Source organism: Pleuronectes platessa, chromosome 1, assembly GCF_947347685.1.
Source record: "Pleuronectes platessa chromosome 1, fPlePla1.1, whole genome shotgun sequence".
Classification (NCBI taxonomy): Eukaryota; Metazoa; Chordata; class Actinopteri; order Pleuronectiformes; family Pleuronectidae; genus Pleuronectes; species Pleuronectes platessa.
In genome coordinates this window covers 33,157,849-33,176,029 of record NC_070626.1, presented here as the reverse complement: position 1 = coordinate 33,176,029, position 18,181 = coordinate 33,157,849, and the positions used below count along the sequence as shown (strand labels likewise).

At 48.6% G+C, this 18,181-nt stretch overlaps 2 protein-coding genes across 3 annotated transcripts in view; one reads left to right on the top strand and one right to left on the bottom strand.

Moving 5' to 3' along the window:
• The window catches only part of LOC128426985 (circadian-associated transcriptional repressor), a 12,616-nt gene extending 2,288 nt beyond the window's left edge, over positions 1-10,328 (top strand). The window contains exons 2-7 of one of the 2 annotated variants that reach the window (XR_008333300.1): positions 847-1,234; positions 3,133-3,208; positions 5,467-5,545; positions 7,645-7,756; positions 8,269-10,164; positions 10,207-10,328. Coding sequence is in view for 1 of the 2 variants with exons in the window: in XM_053414130.1 (XP_053270105.1) it covers positions 887-1,234; positions 3,133-3,208; positions 5,467-5,545; positions 7,645-7,756; positions 8,269-8,445 (792 nt within the window). In the remaining variant the exon portion in view is untranslated. Of the gene's footprint in view, positions 1-846; positions 1,235-3,132; positions 3,209-5,466; positions 5,546-7,644; positions 7,757-8,268 lie in introns of both variants that reach the window. The other variant, XM_053414130.1, reaches the window with a different exon arrangement.
• A 43-nt stretch (positions 10,329-10,371) lies between these two features.
• herc1 (HECT and RLD domain containing E3 ubiquitin protein ligase family member 1) overlaps positions 10,372-18,181 on the bottom strand; it is a 54,800-nt gene continuing 46,990 nt past the window's right edge. The window contains 16 exon segments of the mRNA XM_053414236.1: positions 10,372-11,043; positions 11,164-11,469; positions 12,218-12,370; positions 13,193-13,445; positions 13,837-13,913; positions 14,009-14,174; positions 14,287-14,456; positions 14,666-14,835; positions 15,637-15,775; positions 15,869-16,038; positions 16,320-16,422; positions 16,519-16,641; positions 16,916-17,071; positions 17,165-17,346; positions 17,653-17,791; positions 18,002-18,127. Coding sequence (XP_053270211.1) covers positions 10,858-11,043; positions 11,164-11,469; positions 12,218-12,370; positions 13,193-13,445; positions 13,837-13,913; positions 14,009-14,174; positions 14,287-14,456; positions 14,666-14,835; positions 15,637-15,775; positions 15,869-16,038; positions 16,320-16,422; positions 16,519-16,641; positions 16,916-17,071; positions 17,165-17,346; positions 17,653-17,791; positions 18,002-18,127 — 2,619 coding nt within the window. The 3' untranslated portion in view covers positions 10,372-10,857.

The following is an 18,181-nucleotide window of genomic DNA, read 5'->3' as shown; positions in this document are numbered from 1 at the left end:
TCCAGGTTCACACCATGTGTCGCTCTGTGGATCCTCCAGGTTCACACCATGTGTCGCTCTGTGGATCCTCCAGGTTCACACCATGTGTCGCTCTGTGGATCCTCCAGGTTCACACCATGTGTCGCTCTGTGGATCCTCCAGGTTCACACCATGTGTCGCTCTGTGGATCCTCCAGGTTCACACCATGTGTCGCTCTGTGGATCCTGCAGGTTCACACCATGTGTCGCTCTGTGGATCCTCCAGGTTCACACCATGTGTCGCTCTGTGGATCCTCCAGGCTCACACCATGTGTCGCTCTGTGGATCCTCCAGGTTCACACCATGTGTCGCTCTGTGGATCCTCCAGGTTCACACCATGTGTCGCTCTGTGGATCCTCCAGGTTCACAACATGTGTCGCTCTGTGGATCCTCCAGGTTCACACCATGTGTCGCTCTGTGGATCCTCCAGGTTCACACCATGTGTCGCTCTGTGGATCCTCCAGGTTCACACCATGTGTCGCTCTGTGGATCCTCCAGGTTAACACCATGTGTCGCTCTGTGGATCCTCCAGGCTCACACCATGTGTCGCTCTGTGGATCCTCCAGGTTCACACCTGATCATTTAGTTTCATCTTCTCGATTGACTCCAGCTCCTCGTGATCTACGCCTGATTCAGTCCAGATGTGAATCAGTGACTTCACATCTGGGCTGATGGTGTTGGGTCTGAATCAGAGAGATCTCCTGTCGCATGGAGAGTGAAGGTCGGAGTGTTTGAACAAACCTCCGCTGCTCGTGTGGTTCAGCTCAGTTAACATGTTGTGTAGCATCTCAAACATGTGTAACATGTCAAACACGTGTTTGTGTGGCAGGTCCGTGATGCTCTCCGCCGGCTGAGGGTCCAACTCCAACATGTCCACCTCAGACTCGGATTACTCCATCGACTGGCTCGCCAGCGACGAGGAAGACTACGACAACAGGTCCAGTCCTCAGGACGGAGCGGAGCAGGTGTCTCCATCGTCTTCTTCGTCTTCATCAGGAGAACCTCCGGCTGCAGCCGCTCACAGCGACTCCTCTGACTGTAAAGATGGAGGTTCTCCGTCACTCAGTCCACTTCAGGGATTCACTTCAGTTTCTCCGCAGCAGCCACTTCCTGTGGAGTCACGTGGTTCAAACAGGAAGAGGCCACACAACGCCAGTTTGAACGGACTCTGTGAAGAACCTCAAGAAGACACTGGAGAGGAACTGTTCTCTCTCAAGGTGAGGTTCTCTCTCTGTGGGAGGACGGAGCTGAGAGGAGGTGGTGTCTGTGTTCTTCACACCTGAGGGTTCATTCACACCTTAGAGAGCCAAGTCGTTTCTCATCAGCAGCACATCTCATTCATATCTCATTCATATCTCATTCATATCTCATTCATATCTCATTCACATCTCATTCATATCTCATTCACATCTCATTCATATCTCATTCACATCTCATTCATATCTCATTCATATCTCATTCATATCTCATTCATATCTCATTCACATCTCATTCATATCTCATTCACATCTCATTCACATCTCATTCACATCTCATTCACATCTCATTCACATCTCATTCATATCTCATTCACATCTCATTCATATCTCATTCACATCTCATTCATATCTCATTCACATCTCATTCATATCTCATTCACATCTCATTCATATCTCATTCACATCTCATTCACATCTCATTCACATCTCATTCATATCTCATTCATATCTCATTCATATCTCAGTCATATCTCATTCACATCTCATTCATATCTCATTCATATCTCATTCACATCTCATTCATATCTCATTCACATCTCATTCACATCTCATTCATATCTCATTCATATCTCATTCATATCTCATTCACATCTCATTCATATCTCATTCACATCTCATTCACATCTCATTCACATCTCATTCACATCTCATTCATATCTCATTCACATCTCATTCATATCTCATTCACATCTCATTCACATCTCATTCATATCTCATTCATATCTCATTCACATCTCACTCACATCTCATTCACATCTCATTCATACTTGGATGCATGGATCCAGATGTAGAGGCTGATGTTTCCAGTGGGAGAGAAACTCCCAGACAGATTGTTATGAACCCAACGTCACTGCCACAAGATGGCGACATTGGTTTCCAAGATATTTGGCTTCACTCCTGGACAGCAGGAGAAGAAGAGTCCATCTTTATTAACAGCCTGTGGCACAAACATTAAAATGTCCGTTCATTGTTCATAAATTGAAGATGCTCTTTTTGGATGGTGGGAGCACGTTAGCATCTTCTTTATTCTTCTGAAGCCGTCAGCTCCTGTTCACCTGGTGGTTGTCAAAGGTATCGTGGGAAATAGGAACAAAACAAACCACAACTCAGAGGAAACAGTAGCTACACAATCAGAGCTTCACACTGAGGAGGTGTGAAGGTGTGAAGGTGTCGTCATCTTCTCCCACAGCTGCTGAAGAGCCTGTGGACACTTAGCTTCTAGAGTTAGCATGAAGCTAATGGCATCAACTGGGAGTTAATGGGGGAAATTCACTGGGAATCAATACGTCCTGAAAGTAGAGGAGACAAGTCAGACACACACACAGACACACACAGACAGACACACACACAGACACACACACACACAGACACACAGACAGACACACACAAACACACACACACACAGACACAGACTCAAACAGACAGACACACACAGACAGACACACACAAACACACACACACACAGACACACACACACACAGACACACAGACAGACACACACAAACACACACACACACAGACACAGACTCAAACAGACAGACACACACAGACAGACACACACAAACACACACACACAGACACAGACTCAAACAGACACACACAGACACACACAGACACACAGACACAGACAGACACACACAAACACACACACACAGACACAGACTCAAACAGACACACACAGACACACACAGACACACAGACACAGACAGACACACACACACTCTAAATGAACTGATAATGTGACTTGTGTGATCCTGAGCTCAGCAGTGTGTGGTTGTTAGATACATGTTGGTTCCATGTTCCATGTTCCATGCAGCCCAGTGTCATGACACTAACCCAGTTCCCTGTCCTCCCAGTGTTCCCAGCTGCAGAGCTACGTCCCTCCTCTGTCGTCCATCCTGCGCAGCCTGAGGTCCGGACGCTACTCTGAACGTAAGTTTACACACGGACACGTATGACGTCAACACAACATGCTGTAAACCTGTGTGTTTGTAAAGTTGTGTTCTCTTATTATATTGTGTTTTTACTGTTTTGTGTTCAGAACTTTTATAAACAGAGTGAAGTTAGAAAACCTTGTGTTCATCCTCCCTGGTTTATCTGCACTGAAGTTCACTGTTCATGTGTCTGGTTTATTATCAGTTTGAATTAATAACTGAACTGATTTTCAGACATCACATGAGAATTAGACGTGTTGAATCACACCTGATGTGTGTGTTTGAGACGCTTCACACCTGATGTGTGTGTTTGAGACGCTTCACACCTGATGTGTGTGTTTGAGACGCTTCACACCTGATGTGTGTGTTTGAGACGCTTCACACCTGATGTGTGTGTTTGAGACGCTTCACACCTGATGTGTGTGTTTGAGACGCTTCACACCTGATGTGTGTGTTTGAGACGCTTCACACCTGATGTGTGTGTTTGAGACGCTTCACACCTGATGTGTGTGTTTGAGACGCTTCACACCTGATGTGTGTGTTTGAGACGCTTCACACCTGGTGTGTGTGTTTGAGACGCTTCACACCTGATGTGTGTGTTTGAGACGCTTCACACCTGATGTGTGTGTTTGAAATGCTTCACACCTGATGTGTGTGTTTGAGGCGCTTCACACCTGATGTGTGTGTTTGAGACGCTTCACACCTGATGTGTGTGTTTGAGACGCTTCACACCTGATGTGTGTGTTTGAAATGCTTCACACCTGACGTGTGTGTTTGAGACGCTTCACACCTGATGTGTGTGTTTGAGGCGCTTCACACCTGATGTGTGTGTTTGAGACGCCTCACACCTGATGTGTGTGTTTGAGACGCCTCACACCTGATGTGTGTGTTTGAGACGCTTCACACCTGATGTGTGTGTTTGAGACGCTTCACACCTGATGTGTGTGTTTGAGGCGCTTCACACCTGATGTGTGTGTTTGAGACGCCTCACACCTGGTGTGTGTGTGTTTGAGACGCTTCACACCTGGTGTGTGTGTTTGAGGCGCTTCACACCTGGTGTGTGTGTTTGAGGCGCTTCACACCTGATGTGTGTGTTTGAGACGCCTCACACCTGATGTGTGTGTTTGAGACGCTTCACACCTGATGTGTGTGTTTGAGACGCTTCACACCTGATGTGTGTGTTTGAAATGCTTCACACCTGATGTGTGTGTTTGAGGCGCCGCACCTGATGTGTGTGTTTTAGGCGCTTCACACCTGATGTGTGTGTTTGAAATGCTTCACACCTGATGTGTGTGTTTGAAATGCTTCACACCTGATGTGTGTGTTTGAGACGCTTCACACCTGATGTGTGTGTTTGAGACGCTTCACACCTGATGTGTGTGTTTGAAATGCTTCACACCTGATGTGTGTGTTTGAGGCGCCGCACCTGATGTGTGTGTTTTAGGCGCTTCACACCTGATGTGTGTGTTTGAAATGCTTCACACCTGATGTGTGTGTTTGAAATGCTTCACACCTGATGTGTGTGTTTGAGACGCTTCACACCTGATGTGTGTGTTTGAGGCGCCGCACCTGATGTGTGTGTTTGAGACGCTTCACACCTGGTGTGTGTGTTTGAGACGCTTCACACCTGGTGTGTGTGTTTGAGACGCTTCACACCTGGTGTGTGTGTTTGAGACGCTTCACACCTGATGTGTGTGTTTGAGACGCTTCACACCTGGTGTGTGTGTTTTAGACGCTTCACACCTGGTGTGTGTGTTTGAGACGCTTCACACCTGATGTGTGTGTTTGAGACGCTTCACACCTGGTGTGTGTGTTTGAGACGCTTCACACCTGATGTGTGTGTTTGAGACGCTTCACACCTGGTGTGTGTGTTTGAGACGCTTCACACCTGGTGTGTGTGTTTGAGACGCTTCACACCTGATGTGTGTGTTTGAGACGCTTCACACCTGGTGTGTGTGTTTTAGACGCTTCACACCTGGTGTGTGTGTTTGAGACGCTTCACACCTGATGTGTGTGTTTGAGACGCTTCACACCTGGTGTGTGTGTTTTAGACGCTTCACACCTGATGTGTGTGCTTGAGACGCTTCACACCTGATGTGTGTGTTTGAGACGATTACACTGGTCAGAACGCTGAGTGTAATCGGACCCTGGCCCCTCCCCTCAGACCCTGGCCCCTCCCCTCAGACCCTGGCTCCTCCCCTCAGACCCTGGCCCCTCCCCTCAGACTCACTGAGGACTCTCTCTCTCCTCCTGCAGGTCTCAGCACTTTTCAAGAGAGCGTCGCCGTGGACCGGATCCAGAGGATCCTGGGGGTCCTGCAGAATCCACACATGGGGTAAATACCTGTGTGTGTGTGTGTGTGTGTGTGTGTGTGTGTGTGTGTGTGTGTGTGTCTCCGTTTGTGTGTGTGTTGTGTCAGAGACAGGGATCCGACCACATGTTGGATAAACAGCAGTAGAAGTCAGTAAATTGACTGAACACAGGAATGTTGTTGGATCAAATAGTTTTGTTTTTCAAGCTTCTACATGAAACACATGAATTGAATTTGAGGAGAAACCGGCTTCAGGTCAAAGAATCAAACCTTCACTTCATCTCCAGCTCCGTGTTCAAGTGAAGCGTTGCAGAATATTATTATTATAACAGACGAACATATGAAACAAAGCTTCAGGTCTGAGATGGAACTGAACAAACAAAGAATCATGAAACATGTTCCCTCAGACCAGCTGCTGGTCTCCTGCTGGACTCGACTGGTCTCACACCTGAATCTGTCCTCAGACCAGTTTCCAGCCTCTCTCCATCGTGGGAGGAGTCTCAGTCTCAGGAAACGTTTTCCTGATGGTCTGTTGACTCGACTGCGTCCGGACGTTCATCTTATCGTTAACCTCGTGGCGGCAGAATCCAACTCAACTGAAGGAACCGGTGTTCGTATTCCCCAGACGTAATAAATCCAGACCGCTCCTGTGATGTCATCACGTGTCCACAAGCCCCGACGTTCAAACTCCACTCGAAACGAAGTCAGTTTCACGAGTGTTGAACCTGAATGTGTGATCATCCTCCTGAGCCGCGTTCACACAACCTGACACACAACCTGTCACACAACCTGACACACAACCTGACACACAACCTGTCACACAACCTCTCACACAGAGGTGTGCGCGGCAGCGTCGCTAGTTGCGTTCTTTTTGTTGTTTCATCATTACTTGTGACTCGATAACTTGAACCTGTTTCACAAAGTAAAGTAAACACAGTTAAAGTATTTTCTCAGCTTCAGTCAAATTAAAGTTCAATTCAAATACTTCAAGTATCTCTTGTATTCCATCTCTGCTCTTACTGTGGAACAGTTGTGTTGGAAAGTATTCGTCTGTACACATGTGTATTTTTGTTACTCGTGTGTTGTGTGACGTCGGTGAGGTGGTGTGTGTCTGTGATGTGACGCTGTGAGCAGGGGGCGGAGCCTCCACAGGCCGGTCCAGGGTTTATGGTTTATTTATAGACTGTGAATGGAACGAGGGCCCTCCCCCGCTGCCACGTGTGTTGTGTGTGTGTCTGTGTGTCTGTGTGTGTGTGTGTGTGTGTGTGTGTGTGTGGTGGTGTGTGGGGGGGGGGGGGGGGGGGGTGGGGGGGGGGGCAGCATGGTCACATTTCTCATGTGGAACTGAACATGCATCACATCGTCTTCCTCTGGGCTCGTCCTGATGCTCACATGCAGAGATACATCACACAGGAATGTTTCAAGCACACACACACACACACACACTCACACACACACACACACATGGGCACACACACACTTTATTTATTCAGTCTTTGTGCGGCTGCACGTTTGTCGACCAATCGGCTGCCGGCTGTGTGTCGGAGGCTTTATGGAGCTTATGTAATGAGCGGTGGCGAGACGTCCCTGATCCATCTGAGCTGCAGGAAGCACATGACCTCACCTCCTCTCTTTGTTCTGCTTGATTCACATTCAAGCTCTAGTTTCATTTTATAGAAAGATCTGCTGCTTCTGACTGTAATAAAGTGACGTAAAGTTTTATACAAACTGATCTGTGAACAAAATCATCTTCTCATCGTTTCTGGTCCAAGACTCTAGAAATGATAATTTACATGTTTCATTCAGAGAATCTTTAACAGCGGAGACGTAGAGTCCGAGTCCAGAGCCTGAAACCCGTCTTCTGTGTAGTGACCAGCAGGGGGCGACTCCTCTGGGAGTTTCTATAGAAAGTGACTTCTCACTTTATAACGTCAGTAACATTCAGGAGTTTCTGTCTCAGTCTCTAGTTTCAAGTCTTCTTCAAACAGCTGATGATCATTTAGTGAATTATGATCATTTAGAGTCAAACAGACCATGAAGCACCAGATGTATTTTCACATTGTAAAGTTAGAAAGTAAAGTATATCACAGTATAAATATATTAAACCTGTGTCTCTCCTCCAGTGGACGCTTCCTCAGCATCGTACTGAAAATAGAAGAAATGCTTCAGAGTTGGTTTCCTCATATTAAATCAAATCCTCAGACGGACGACAGCTCGTCGGCCAAGAAGCAGAAGGTAAAACTTCAAGAGTTATTAAGATGCAGTTTATGAAATGTGAATATTTCTCTTGTTGAACGATTCTTCACAAGTGATGATCTTTATATTTTAGACAAAACCAGAACATCACGACTCCACCAGCCGTCTCTTCATGAAACCACTTTTAAATTCACTGGATCTAGATTTCTATTTGGATCTGCACCAAATCAAAATCTAACTATATAATCTATCTATATATATTATAATCTATAAGATCCCAGAATCGTTCTTGAGGGGCTGGCAGGAGGAGGTCCAGAGCTTCTCACCTGCAGCCGCTCTGCAGAACCACAGATTACGTTCAATCTCACAAAGTGAAAGAAATGAAGAAATGTTCTGGATCATTTCATAAATTCAGCTTTGACCCGTTTGAGTGGAAACTGATAATCAGACTCTGAGATGAACTGCATTCTGGGTAATGTGAAACCAGCCTGATGGAATCATGAGACAGAACCTGCTGCAGGATTTGATTTGTTTCCTCTTCCTTCCTGCAGCATCATCATCACAGTGCCTCCCCCCTCCCTCCTCCTCCTCCTCCTCCTGCTGCTCCTGCTGCTCCTGCTCCCTGCTCCTCGGACGTGGAGCCGACAGCCTCCTTCTCTCCTCCTTCTCCTCCTTCTCCTCCTCCTCTCACCTCACATGTCTTCACTCGTCTCCAGTCTGCTCAGTGAAACCTCTGGAGTCGACGCTCGGCGCTCTGGCCCCCCCCTGCAGCCAGGAGGTGACCCAGGTCAACACCGTCTCCTCCAGCACCGACTCGCTCACCGGGCCCCGGCGCCGCTCCTGCACTCCTCCTCGTCTGAGCCAGGGGGCGCTGCCCTTCAAGATCAGCTCTCCTTGTCTGGAGCGCTCCTGCAGGCGAAGGACAGCATCATCGCTCCCAGGACTGTGGGAGATGGAGGCTGGTTGTCATAGCTGATGATCTGGGGTCAGATCTCCACGGCGCCCGGAGCCCGAGAAGCTACAGCCTTAAACTAAAACATGTTTCAAGTCCCCGGAACCTTCATCTACATGAAATGTAGAAGATCCACAGTGTTCAGGGTGAAACTCAAATAAAGACACTGATTGTTTGTCTGTGAGACGAATCGTCTTCACTCGTCTTCTGGGACACGTCTCCTCACCTCAGACTGAACGGAGGATCTGAAAATGAATGAATCGTGATCGGTTGGATCAAACTGAGACTTTTCATCCTGAGGCTTTGACTGTTACGTTCCTCGGATCTTTTTTAGGTTTGCTCTGATTCCTCTACCTCATTCTGAAACCACGTCACAGCTCCACGACACCTGAGCCCACGCTCAGTCAAACAGGAAGTGACTCGATGGATCAGAGGGATTCTAAAGAAGTTCTGATTTTCATTTATGGAAGGTCTTTCTTCTTTCAAACTTTCTCTCACTCTGACGACGTCTGTAAACCTCTTCATTGAAATCACCACAGAGGAAACTTCTCTAACTAATGTAGTTTCATTTCTCCTGGTTCTGGACATCGTGAAACTTGGACAAACACAAACAGGGAAGTTTGTTCTATAAACACTAAAATGTATAAGACTTGATCTGACTCAGGATTTCTCACCATGATAGAAAGAAGCAGTGATGAGTGATGTGATTAATTTATTTTGAAACCCTGTTGAACGAGGGAAACCCACTGTTTACTCTGTGAATTTAAAATTGACAGGTTTTGAACCGTGTGCGTCTCAGAGAGAATCGAACAATGTCTCGAAAAATGGATTAACCGACGATCTTCAAACTGTAACGAGACATAAACGTGTGTTTAGTAAAGTTGAGGCTTAGTTTGAAAGATTAAAAATTTTCGCTGTGACTTGTGAACTGAGTGAGACGAGGACTGAGCGGAGCTGCGTGGACTCAGCTCACCACAGGGGGCGCTGTATTAACATGTAGATTGTGAATTAATCACAGAATTTCAAGTTTGAAAATGTCGACTTGTTTACTCAAGTTTTCTTCCAGACGTCTGGACGCGTGTTTGAATCACGAATCTTTCAAATGAAGTTAATTTTTTCACAGTTCTTTTAAGTTAATGACAGAAGGAAAACAGACTTTAAACAGAATCACTCGTTTCTAAGTGATGCAGTCAAACGGCGCCAGCTGCTGGTCAAACGTTGGTATTGCAGCTTTATAAATCAAGTCCATGAACAATAAGTATAAATAGGTGTGGGTTCATTCTTCTTAATATCGACTCAGATCCTGACTCTCGATTCTGCGTCAGACCAAACACTCGTCTCCGATTGGATGACGGGATCATGTGACGCGGTCACGTGATCGTCTCAGTGAACCTTCTCTGAACAGACAGTGATGCAGCGGGACACGTCTTGTTGGACACGTCTCGTTGGACACGTCTCGTTGGACACGTCTCGTTGGACACGTCTCGTTGGACACGTCTCGTTGGACACGTCTCGTTGGACACGTCTCGTTGGACAGCAGGACACCGAACCGGAGCTGAGACCTTTTTCTTGTACATAGTTGTGTTTTTTTATTCACTCCTCTCAGATATAGACTTTGTGATATTTTGTATTTCTGAAATAAAGTTGACGTCTTCTTTCTGAGAGGAAACTTTCTTTACAAACTTCAGCAGAAGAACAAATCCATTATGCAGCATTTCTCATTTATTGTTGTTGCTTGTGGAAACTCAGCAGAGGCAATGAAAACAATAAATATGGATATTATGCAAAACATTTTCCTAATGAAGCATTTTACACAATGTACAATATTCTTTTTTCCTCCAGCATCACGCACTTGAATATTCTATACACATTTCAAACAGAGGAACAGAACCTCCATGCAGAAACCCTGAAGATGGGATGTGGAGTAATGAAAACAAATCAACACTAAATCACTTCTCATGTGATTTCTAATAAACCAGAAAGAGAAATGAAGATCTGTGCGGTTTAAGAAGATTAATGTAAAAAGTGGTCATTGCTCAGGAGTTCCCTACGACTGATGCAGTGCTGACGACTCGTCTGTGTGTGTGTGTGTGTCTGTGTGTGTGTGTGTGCGTCTGTGTGAATAAGATAAGTCTGTGCTCGGCCTTTCCTGGGCCCTTATGATTAATGCATGTGTGTGTCTGTGTTGTCAGTAGTCCGTGTCCGAGCCCTCCGCGTTGTCCACGTTGCGGGACAGCATGTAGTTGTCCATGTCGATGGAGCGGCAGTTGTTGATGGCGTAGCGGAGCCGCTCGGCCATGACGGCCTGGCTGGAGTAGGGCGGCAGGCGCAGCTGGAAGAAGCAGGTCTGAGACGTGGGCAGGCTGTCGTACGGCTGCAGAGAGAAGGTGTCAATCAAACCTCAGGACCACAACACGGCATTCTGGGAAAAGAGCTGAGCTACACTTTAGGTTTTGAGACCAGGAAGTAGACTGTCTCCGAGCGGCTCACTCACCCGGTCCACCTTCATGATCTGGAACCTCTGGGAGATGTCGGCGGTGTTGGCCGGCAGCCTCGAGCGCCCGGACACGAAGCGCATGAAGAGGACCCGCTCCTCGTTGGAGAACTCCTCCAGCGTCTGCCAGAACCACTGCACCAGGGCGTGCTGCTCGTCCACCTCCCGGTATCGAACCACCTTCTTCAGCACGTCGCAGCAGATCTCCGGCATCCCGCACACCATCTGCTCCAGCTGCCTGGCCGTCAGCAGCGACAGCAGCGGCACCGGAACGATCCACGACATGCCCTCCCGCACCGCCGCCACCTGGGGGGGGGGGGGGGGGGGGGGGAGGAGGGAGAGAAGAGGAGGGAGAGGAGAGGAGAGGAGGGAGAGAAGAGGAGGAGAGAAGAAGAGGGAGAGGAGGAAAGTGTGTGAAGCGCTTGAAGAGCTCAAACAGTCCATAACAATAACAGTGTAAAATGTCTCAACTGGCTGAACACTGAGGTTTGATCCCAGAAGAATCTGACTGAAAATAGGTTTAAAGAATCCAAACATTTAACAAATGCAAATGTTCTCTGAACCCCGACTATGAACATGTTAAAAATAAATAAACTGTAGTAATAAACTGATGTTTCACAATTCAAATTCAATGAAAGGACAAGAAACACCAATAAATGTGTTTGTCTCAAAACGCTGCTGAAGAAGTTTTTCTCTCTTCGTGGATTTGAAGATTAAAAAGAGACGAAACACAACAGACGTGAACTTGAAGCTGTTGAGATTCTGTGAATTGATCTAAACTGGTTTCCTGCTGCTTCCTGTGGGACCGAGCTCTACTTCCTGTGGGACCGAGCTCGACTTCCTGTGGGACCGAGCTCGACTTCCTGTGGGACCGAGCTCGGCTTCCTGTGGGACCGAGCTCGGCTTCCTGTGGGACCGAGTTCTGCTTCCTGTGGGACCGAGCTCGGCTTCCTGTGGGACCGAGCTCTGCTTCCTGTGGGACCGAGCTCGACTTCCTGTGGGACCGAGCTCTGCTTCCTGTGGGACCGAGCTCGACTCCTTCACGTGGTCTCACCTGCCGGTCCAGCTCGTGCAGCCGGTACTCGATGGCTCGCTCCACGTACTCCTTCCTGTTGGAGAAGGACAGCGGGATGCTGGTTCCTCCGGGGATGATGGGAACCATCTTACCATCTGCACTCTGCCCGACAAACGAGTCCAGAGGAATCATCTGCAACACAAAGATATGAAACCTTTCATTTCACAGAATGAACCAAGCAGAAAAGATAAACGTGGATTTTTACATTTAACGTTAAGAAATGTGCTAATTTTCAAGATACATTTCTTTGTCATAACGACATCTTGGGCATCGTTAGCACATTTTGAGGGAAACACATTCAACAGTGAGATGTCATTCCACAGGTCGACAGCTGGTGGCAGTGTTGTAGTGAAGGAAATAACTGTTAGCATTAAACTACACACGATATAAATAAAGTTAAAAATTTGGCTTTACGAATGTTTTGTGAGGAAGAAAAAAAACATTCAGGGATTCGTAGAAAACACTTAAGTTTAAAAACAGTAAATAAATAATCTGATTGTTTTTATTGAGACTTTTGTTATTTGTGTAACTTGTGGTCAACATGTTCACGCAGATCGATTAATGTGTGTCCAGCTCTGTTTAGTGTGTTCGCTCTACTGTCAGACAAACAGGAGGAGGAGGAGGAGGAGGAGGAGAATTGTTGGAACATGAAGTTCAGTGTAATAAGCTGTTAGTGGAAGAATTTTTCAGAAATGATGTTGAAGCTGATAATCATCGTTATGTTTATTCCCTGGTCTGGAATCTGCCGCTGATGGAATCTCTGTGAAAGGTTCTCTCTCTCTCCCTCTCTCCCTCTCTCAGCCTCGTCCTCTCGTCAGCAGGACAATGTCTTCAGGATTCAGCCGGTTGACGTGTTGACGTGTTGACGTGTTGACATGTTGACGTGTTTTCTAACACGTGACGGACGTGAACCTGAAAACACAGAAGACTCTAACAATGAAGTCCTCTCCTCACCTCATGGAAGTTCTCCTCGGTGATGCCGCTGTCTTCAATGTGAAGAATGCTCTTGAGCGTCTGCACGTAGAGGAGGTCCACCTCCTCCAGGTCCTCCGGGAGCAGCGGGATGCAGCACAGCTGTTTCCACACCAGAGGAGCCAGGTGCAGGTCCAGAGGCTTCTTGGTGCGGATGGCCACTCCCATCAGAATCCCCATGAACCTGAACTGGAGCATGTGCTCGTCCAGACAGGCCGACGGGTTGAAGAGGAACCTGAAGCCGAAGAAAGATTCATGATCCAGAGCAAGAGCTTCTCACATATCAAATATAATCCTGATCGTTAAAACTTCTGAGGAGGAACTTCCTGCTCAGGATTAGAATTTTGTTTAATAATAGAAATCAAACAGATGAAGGATTCTGAATTCTCTGATATCTCCGATCACACAAATCTACAGTTTGGAGACTGAAGTTCACAAAGATGAAGATCCCTCAGGTTGAAGGAGCTGAGAGGAAACTGAAGAAGCTCTCCAGGAAATAAAATTCAATAAATAACAACTACACGACAGGAATCAGATTCCTTCCTGATCTGAGGAGACGAGAGAAGGACTTCACATCGTTTCTCTCAGTTTGAACCCAAACGACTGGAACCTCCTCGTGTCCTCACCGGTCTCTGTTGTAGCCGACCTCTGCTGTGGCGTTGGGGGAGGGGATGAGCAGGTCCACGACCCCCGTCTCCAGCTCCTGTGCAACAAACACACAAACACACACACACATCAGTGAATTACCCAGAAAACACTTCCTTCAGAATCAAACCAGCACCGACTGATGACCCGTACCTGACACATCTCAGTGATGGTGTCGTCAAAGACTCCTCCTGCATCGTCCGCCCCCTCCCCCACCAGCTTCACCTTCCAGGCCCTGGAGGGCAGCCGGAGGTCCGAGGCGTTGAGCTTCACCACCTGACGAGCGATCTGCACGAAGATGGGTTTACACTTACGTCCCCTGTGGAGAGAAAACGTCCAGATGTTAGTTCAGAACCAGCGAAGCAGCAAACTGGACGTCCAGAGGGAGACCCAGTCAGTCGGGTCCAGCACTTTGGACAGGAGGTACTGACCGGGTGGAGATTCGCTTGACGGTGATCTGGGGGCCGTAGTTCTTCCCCTGCACCATGGTCTTCCCGATGGAGCGCACCATGGGCAGGGTGTAGACCCTGGGGGCCAGCAGGGGCCTCAACTGGCCCTGGACGATCCCCCAGGTCCCAGCGTTGTAGTGGGAGGTGCAGCTCTGCAGAGTCAGAATTCAATCATCATGTTAGGACAGAAGAAGACGTGCTGGTGAGAGAAGCTGGAGACACTTCAGAGAAGCTCCTCGCTCCAGAGTGAAACCGGTTCCACAGCCTCTGCACATCGAAATCAAATCCTGGTTTCATCTGGTTCAGTTCCTTCTTTATCTGTGATATCATAACTGGGTTAGTGTCCCGGCTCCTCTCCTACCTGGTTGTTGGGGCTGAGGTTGAGGAGTCTCCACGAGGAGTACATGAGGTCGGAGAAGTGGTAGAGGAGGCGCAGGCGAGCCCTCACCGCCTCCATGCTCACCTCCTTCAGTCCACTGTACTGAGGAGGAACCACCATGGGAAGACCCAGCTGGAGAGGAACTGACGAGCCTGAGGAGAGGAGAAGATGGAGAGGAGAGGAGGGAGAGAGAAGAGGAGGGAGAGGAGGGAGAGGAGGGAGAGGAGGGAGAGAAGAGGAGGAGGACAGAGAGAAGAGGAGGGAGAGGAAGGAGAGGAGGGAGAGAGAAGAGGAGGAGGACAGAGAGAAGAGGACAGAGAGAAGAGGAGGAGGACAGAGAGAAGAGGAAAGAGGACAGAGAGAAGAGGAGGAGGACAGAGAGAAGAGGAGGGAGAGGAGGGAGAGGATAGGACAGAGAGAAGAGGAGGGAGAGGAGGACAGAGAGAAGAGGAGGGAGAGGAAGGAGAGGAGGGAGAAGATGGAGAGGAGAGGAGGGAGAGAGAAGAGGAGGGAGAGGAGGGAGAAGAAGGAGAGGAGGACAGAGAGAAGAGGAGGAGGACAGAGAGGAGAGGATAGCGAGAAGAGGAAGGATAGAAGAGGAGGGAGAGGAGGGAGAGAAGAGGAGGAGGACAGAGAGAAGAGGACAGAGAGAAGAGGAGGAGGACAGAGAGAAGAGGAGGGAGAGAAGAGGAGGAGGACAGAGTGTGATTGTTTGAGAGCTTGAGACTTGAAGAGCTCAAACAGTCCATAATAATAACAGTGTAAAACGTCTCATCTTGCTGGAAGGTGTTTTTGTGGACGTATCATCACATGAAGCTGCTCAGTGCTGATGATCATCAGACAACAACGTGTCTCACTACAGGAGATCTGACTCGCTCTAAAGTGTGTGTCTGTCAGCAGGGGCGTGTCAGGGGCATGTCGGGGGCGTGTCAGGGGCGTGTCCTGTGTCTCACCTGGAGCTCTTGGCGGCACAGAGGGGGCGGTCCAGGCGGCGCTGTGGCAGCGGCCGGCTGAGATCTGGTGGATGTTCTTTCCCTGCAGCGCCGGCGCCAGTGTGGGTTCCCTGACGTGGTTGGTGTGACCCAGACCCAGCTACACAACAGGTCACAGTGCACACACAGTTCAATCACTACACACATCCAGCATTAATAAATAATAACACAGAGTGAAGCAGGGGGGGGGTACCTGTCCCTCAGAGTTGCTGCCCCAGGTGTAGACGTCTCCCGTGGACGAGAGCACCAGCGTGTGCTCCGCTCCCACAGCCACGTCCTGGACCTGCACCCCCGACAGGGCCGGGACCTGCTGGGGCCGGTTGTGGTTCCGGGCTCGGCCCTCGGCTAAGCCAATCAGACGGTCTGGACAGAGAAGGACACAACTCGATCAGAGGAAACAGGGTTTATGTGTCATTCTATGAATATAATAATATATAATATTATTCACAGAGCGATAACGATCAGTTAGTCTCATTAACAATTATTCCGCCGACTATTTTCTCGGATATTTTCATTTAGTCTAAAAAAATGTATGTCTTAATTGTGTCTTAACGGTTCCAAACTATTATTAAACAGAAAAAACTTCTGTTTTACCTCAAGATGAAGCTTATTTAATATGATTAAATGAAGACAGAGAAACGTACCTTGGCCGAACGTGAAGACCTTTCCATCTTTGGTGAGCGCCACAGAGAACTGAGTTCCACACGCCACCTTCTTGATCCCGAGCGCACACAGCACGTCCACTTTCTGAGAAGATAAAAACATTCAGAACAAACCATCATCACATTCATATTCATATTCATACCCGTCACCAGGTTCCACATCCAACCTCTCTGTGTTCACCTGAGGGGACGACTTGGCTGTGGAGTTACCCAGTCCCAGTTTCCCATAGTCTCCATCACCGAAAGCCCAGACCATCATCCCATCAGCGGAGATGACCAGAGTGTGGTTCAGCCCACAGGCCACCTGAGGAGGACACGTCACATGACATCAAAGGAGCTGCGTTTTCTAAACCTTCACGATATTCATCTGACAAACCTCTCAATAAAAAGATGAAAGCACCTCCACGCAGTCCATTGTGTTCTGTGTTATTTATAATAACCCTCATTTGATTTATTATTATTATTTCTACATCTCTATGTGTCTAATGTTATGATAGTTCACTGTAAACAGGATCATAAAGAGTCCATCTGAGCCGGTTCTGTGTGGTTCAGGACCTCCCACGGTGCTGGTGGCCCACCTGTCCCACTTGGTAGCCCTCCAGGGCCGTGACCTTCTCTGGGAGCTTCTTGTTGGACGTGTTTCCGAGCCCCAGGCGGCCGTAGTCCCCGTTCCCGAAGGTGAAGAGCTTCCCGTCGGCTGTCACCACGGCCGAGTGCTTGAACCCACAGGACATCTGGGGAGGAGACACGCCTCGGCATGAACATCATGGAGACACAGAATCCAGATGTTTATAGTGTTCAGGTTCGGTGGTGGGACCGGGACTGACCTGCACCACCTCTTCTCCCTGCAGGGCCTCGATCTGCCGGGGCCGGCGCTGGCGGTCGCTGTTCCCGTGGCCGAGCTTCCCGTAGTCCCCGTCGCCCCAGCTGAACACCTCGCCGCTCTCCGTCAGCGCCAGGGAGTGACCGTCACTGCCACAGGACGTCACCAGCTGGGTCACCACGAAGCCTGAGGGAAACCAGTAGAGACGTCAGAGTGGAACACGTCACCAGTTCACCCTCTGAGGGGAGATGGTTGATTCCATCATCCTGTTGTGTTACATTAGATTCCATCTGTGACAGTTATGGTGACATCAGAGGGAACCGCCCCTCACTCCATGTTCCTCTATTCAGAGTTAAGTTACCTAAACCTAATTAGATGTGACCGGTGATTTAAATAGATGAATACTATCGATCTCCCAGTAAACTCAGCTTCCTCTGAACACACAGTGAATCATGTGACATCGTGTGATGAAGGTCTAACTCCAGGTGTCACCTTGAAGAGCTGAGATGACCGTGAGCACGTGCAGGTCGTCAGAGTTCCCCTGGCCCAGGCGCCCGTAGCTTCCTTCACCGCAGGCCAGCACCGTCCCGTTGGGCTGGATCGCAAAGGTGCAGTTCTGCCCACACACCACCTGGGGGGGGGGGGGGGGGCAGAGGTCACACAGTCTCCTGGGAATCTCCATAAAAACTATATCAGCTGATCAGTTAACTGGACGAACTGGATCTCAGTGACAACTCATCAGTGTCTTCAGATCTACAGATTCTGTGTAACAGTGATTAAATTGTCTGATTAGAGGAGAGACTAAGCTCCGCCTCCAGGTGGGTGTGTCCCGGCTCTGTACCTGTTGAGCCTGAGAGAACGAGGGAGCCGTGGTCGGCACCAGGATGTTCCTGCCGGCTTCCGCCAGCTGCCCATGGCGCCCGGCTCCCCACAGGAAGACATCACACTTCCCTCCGAGGTGCCAGTCCTACACACACACGCACACACACACACGCACACACACAGTGTCAAATACATGGTC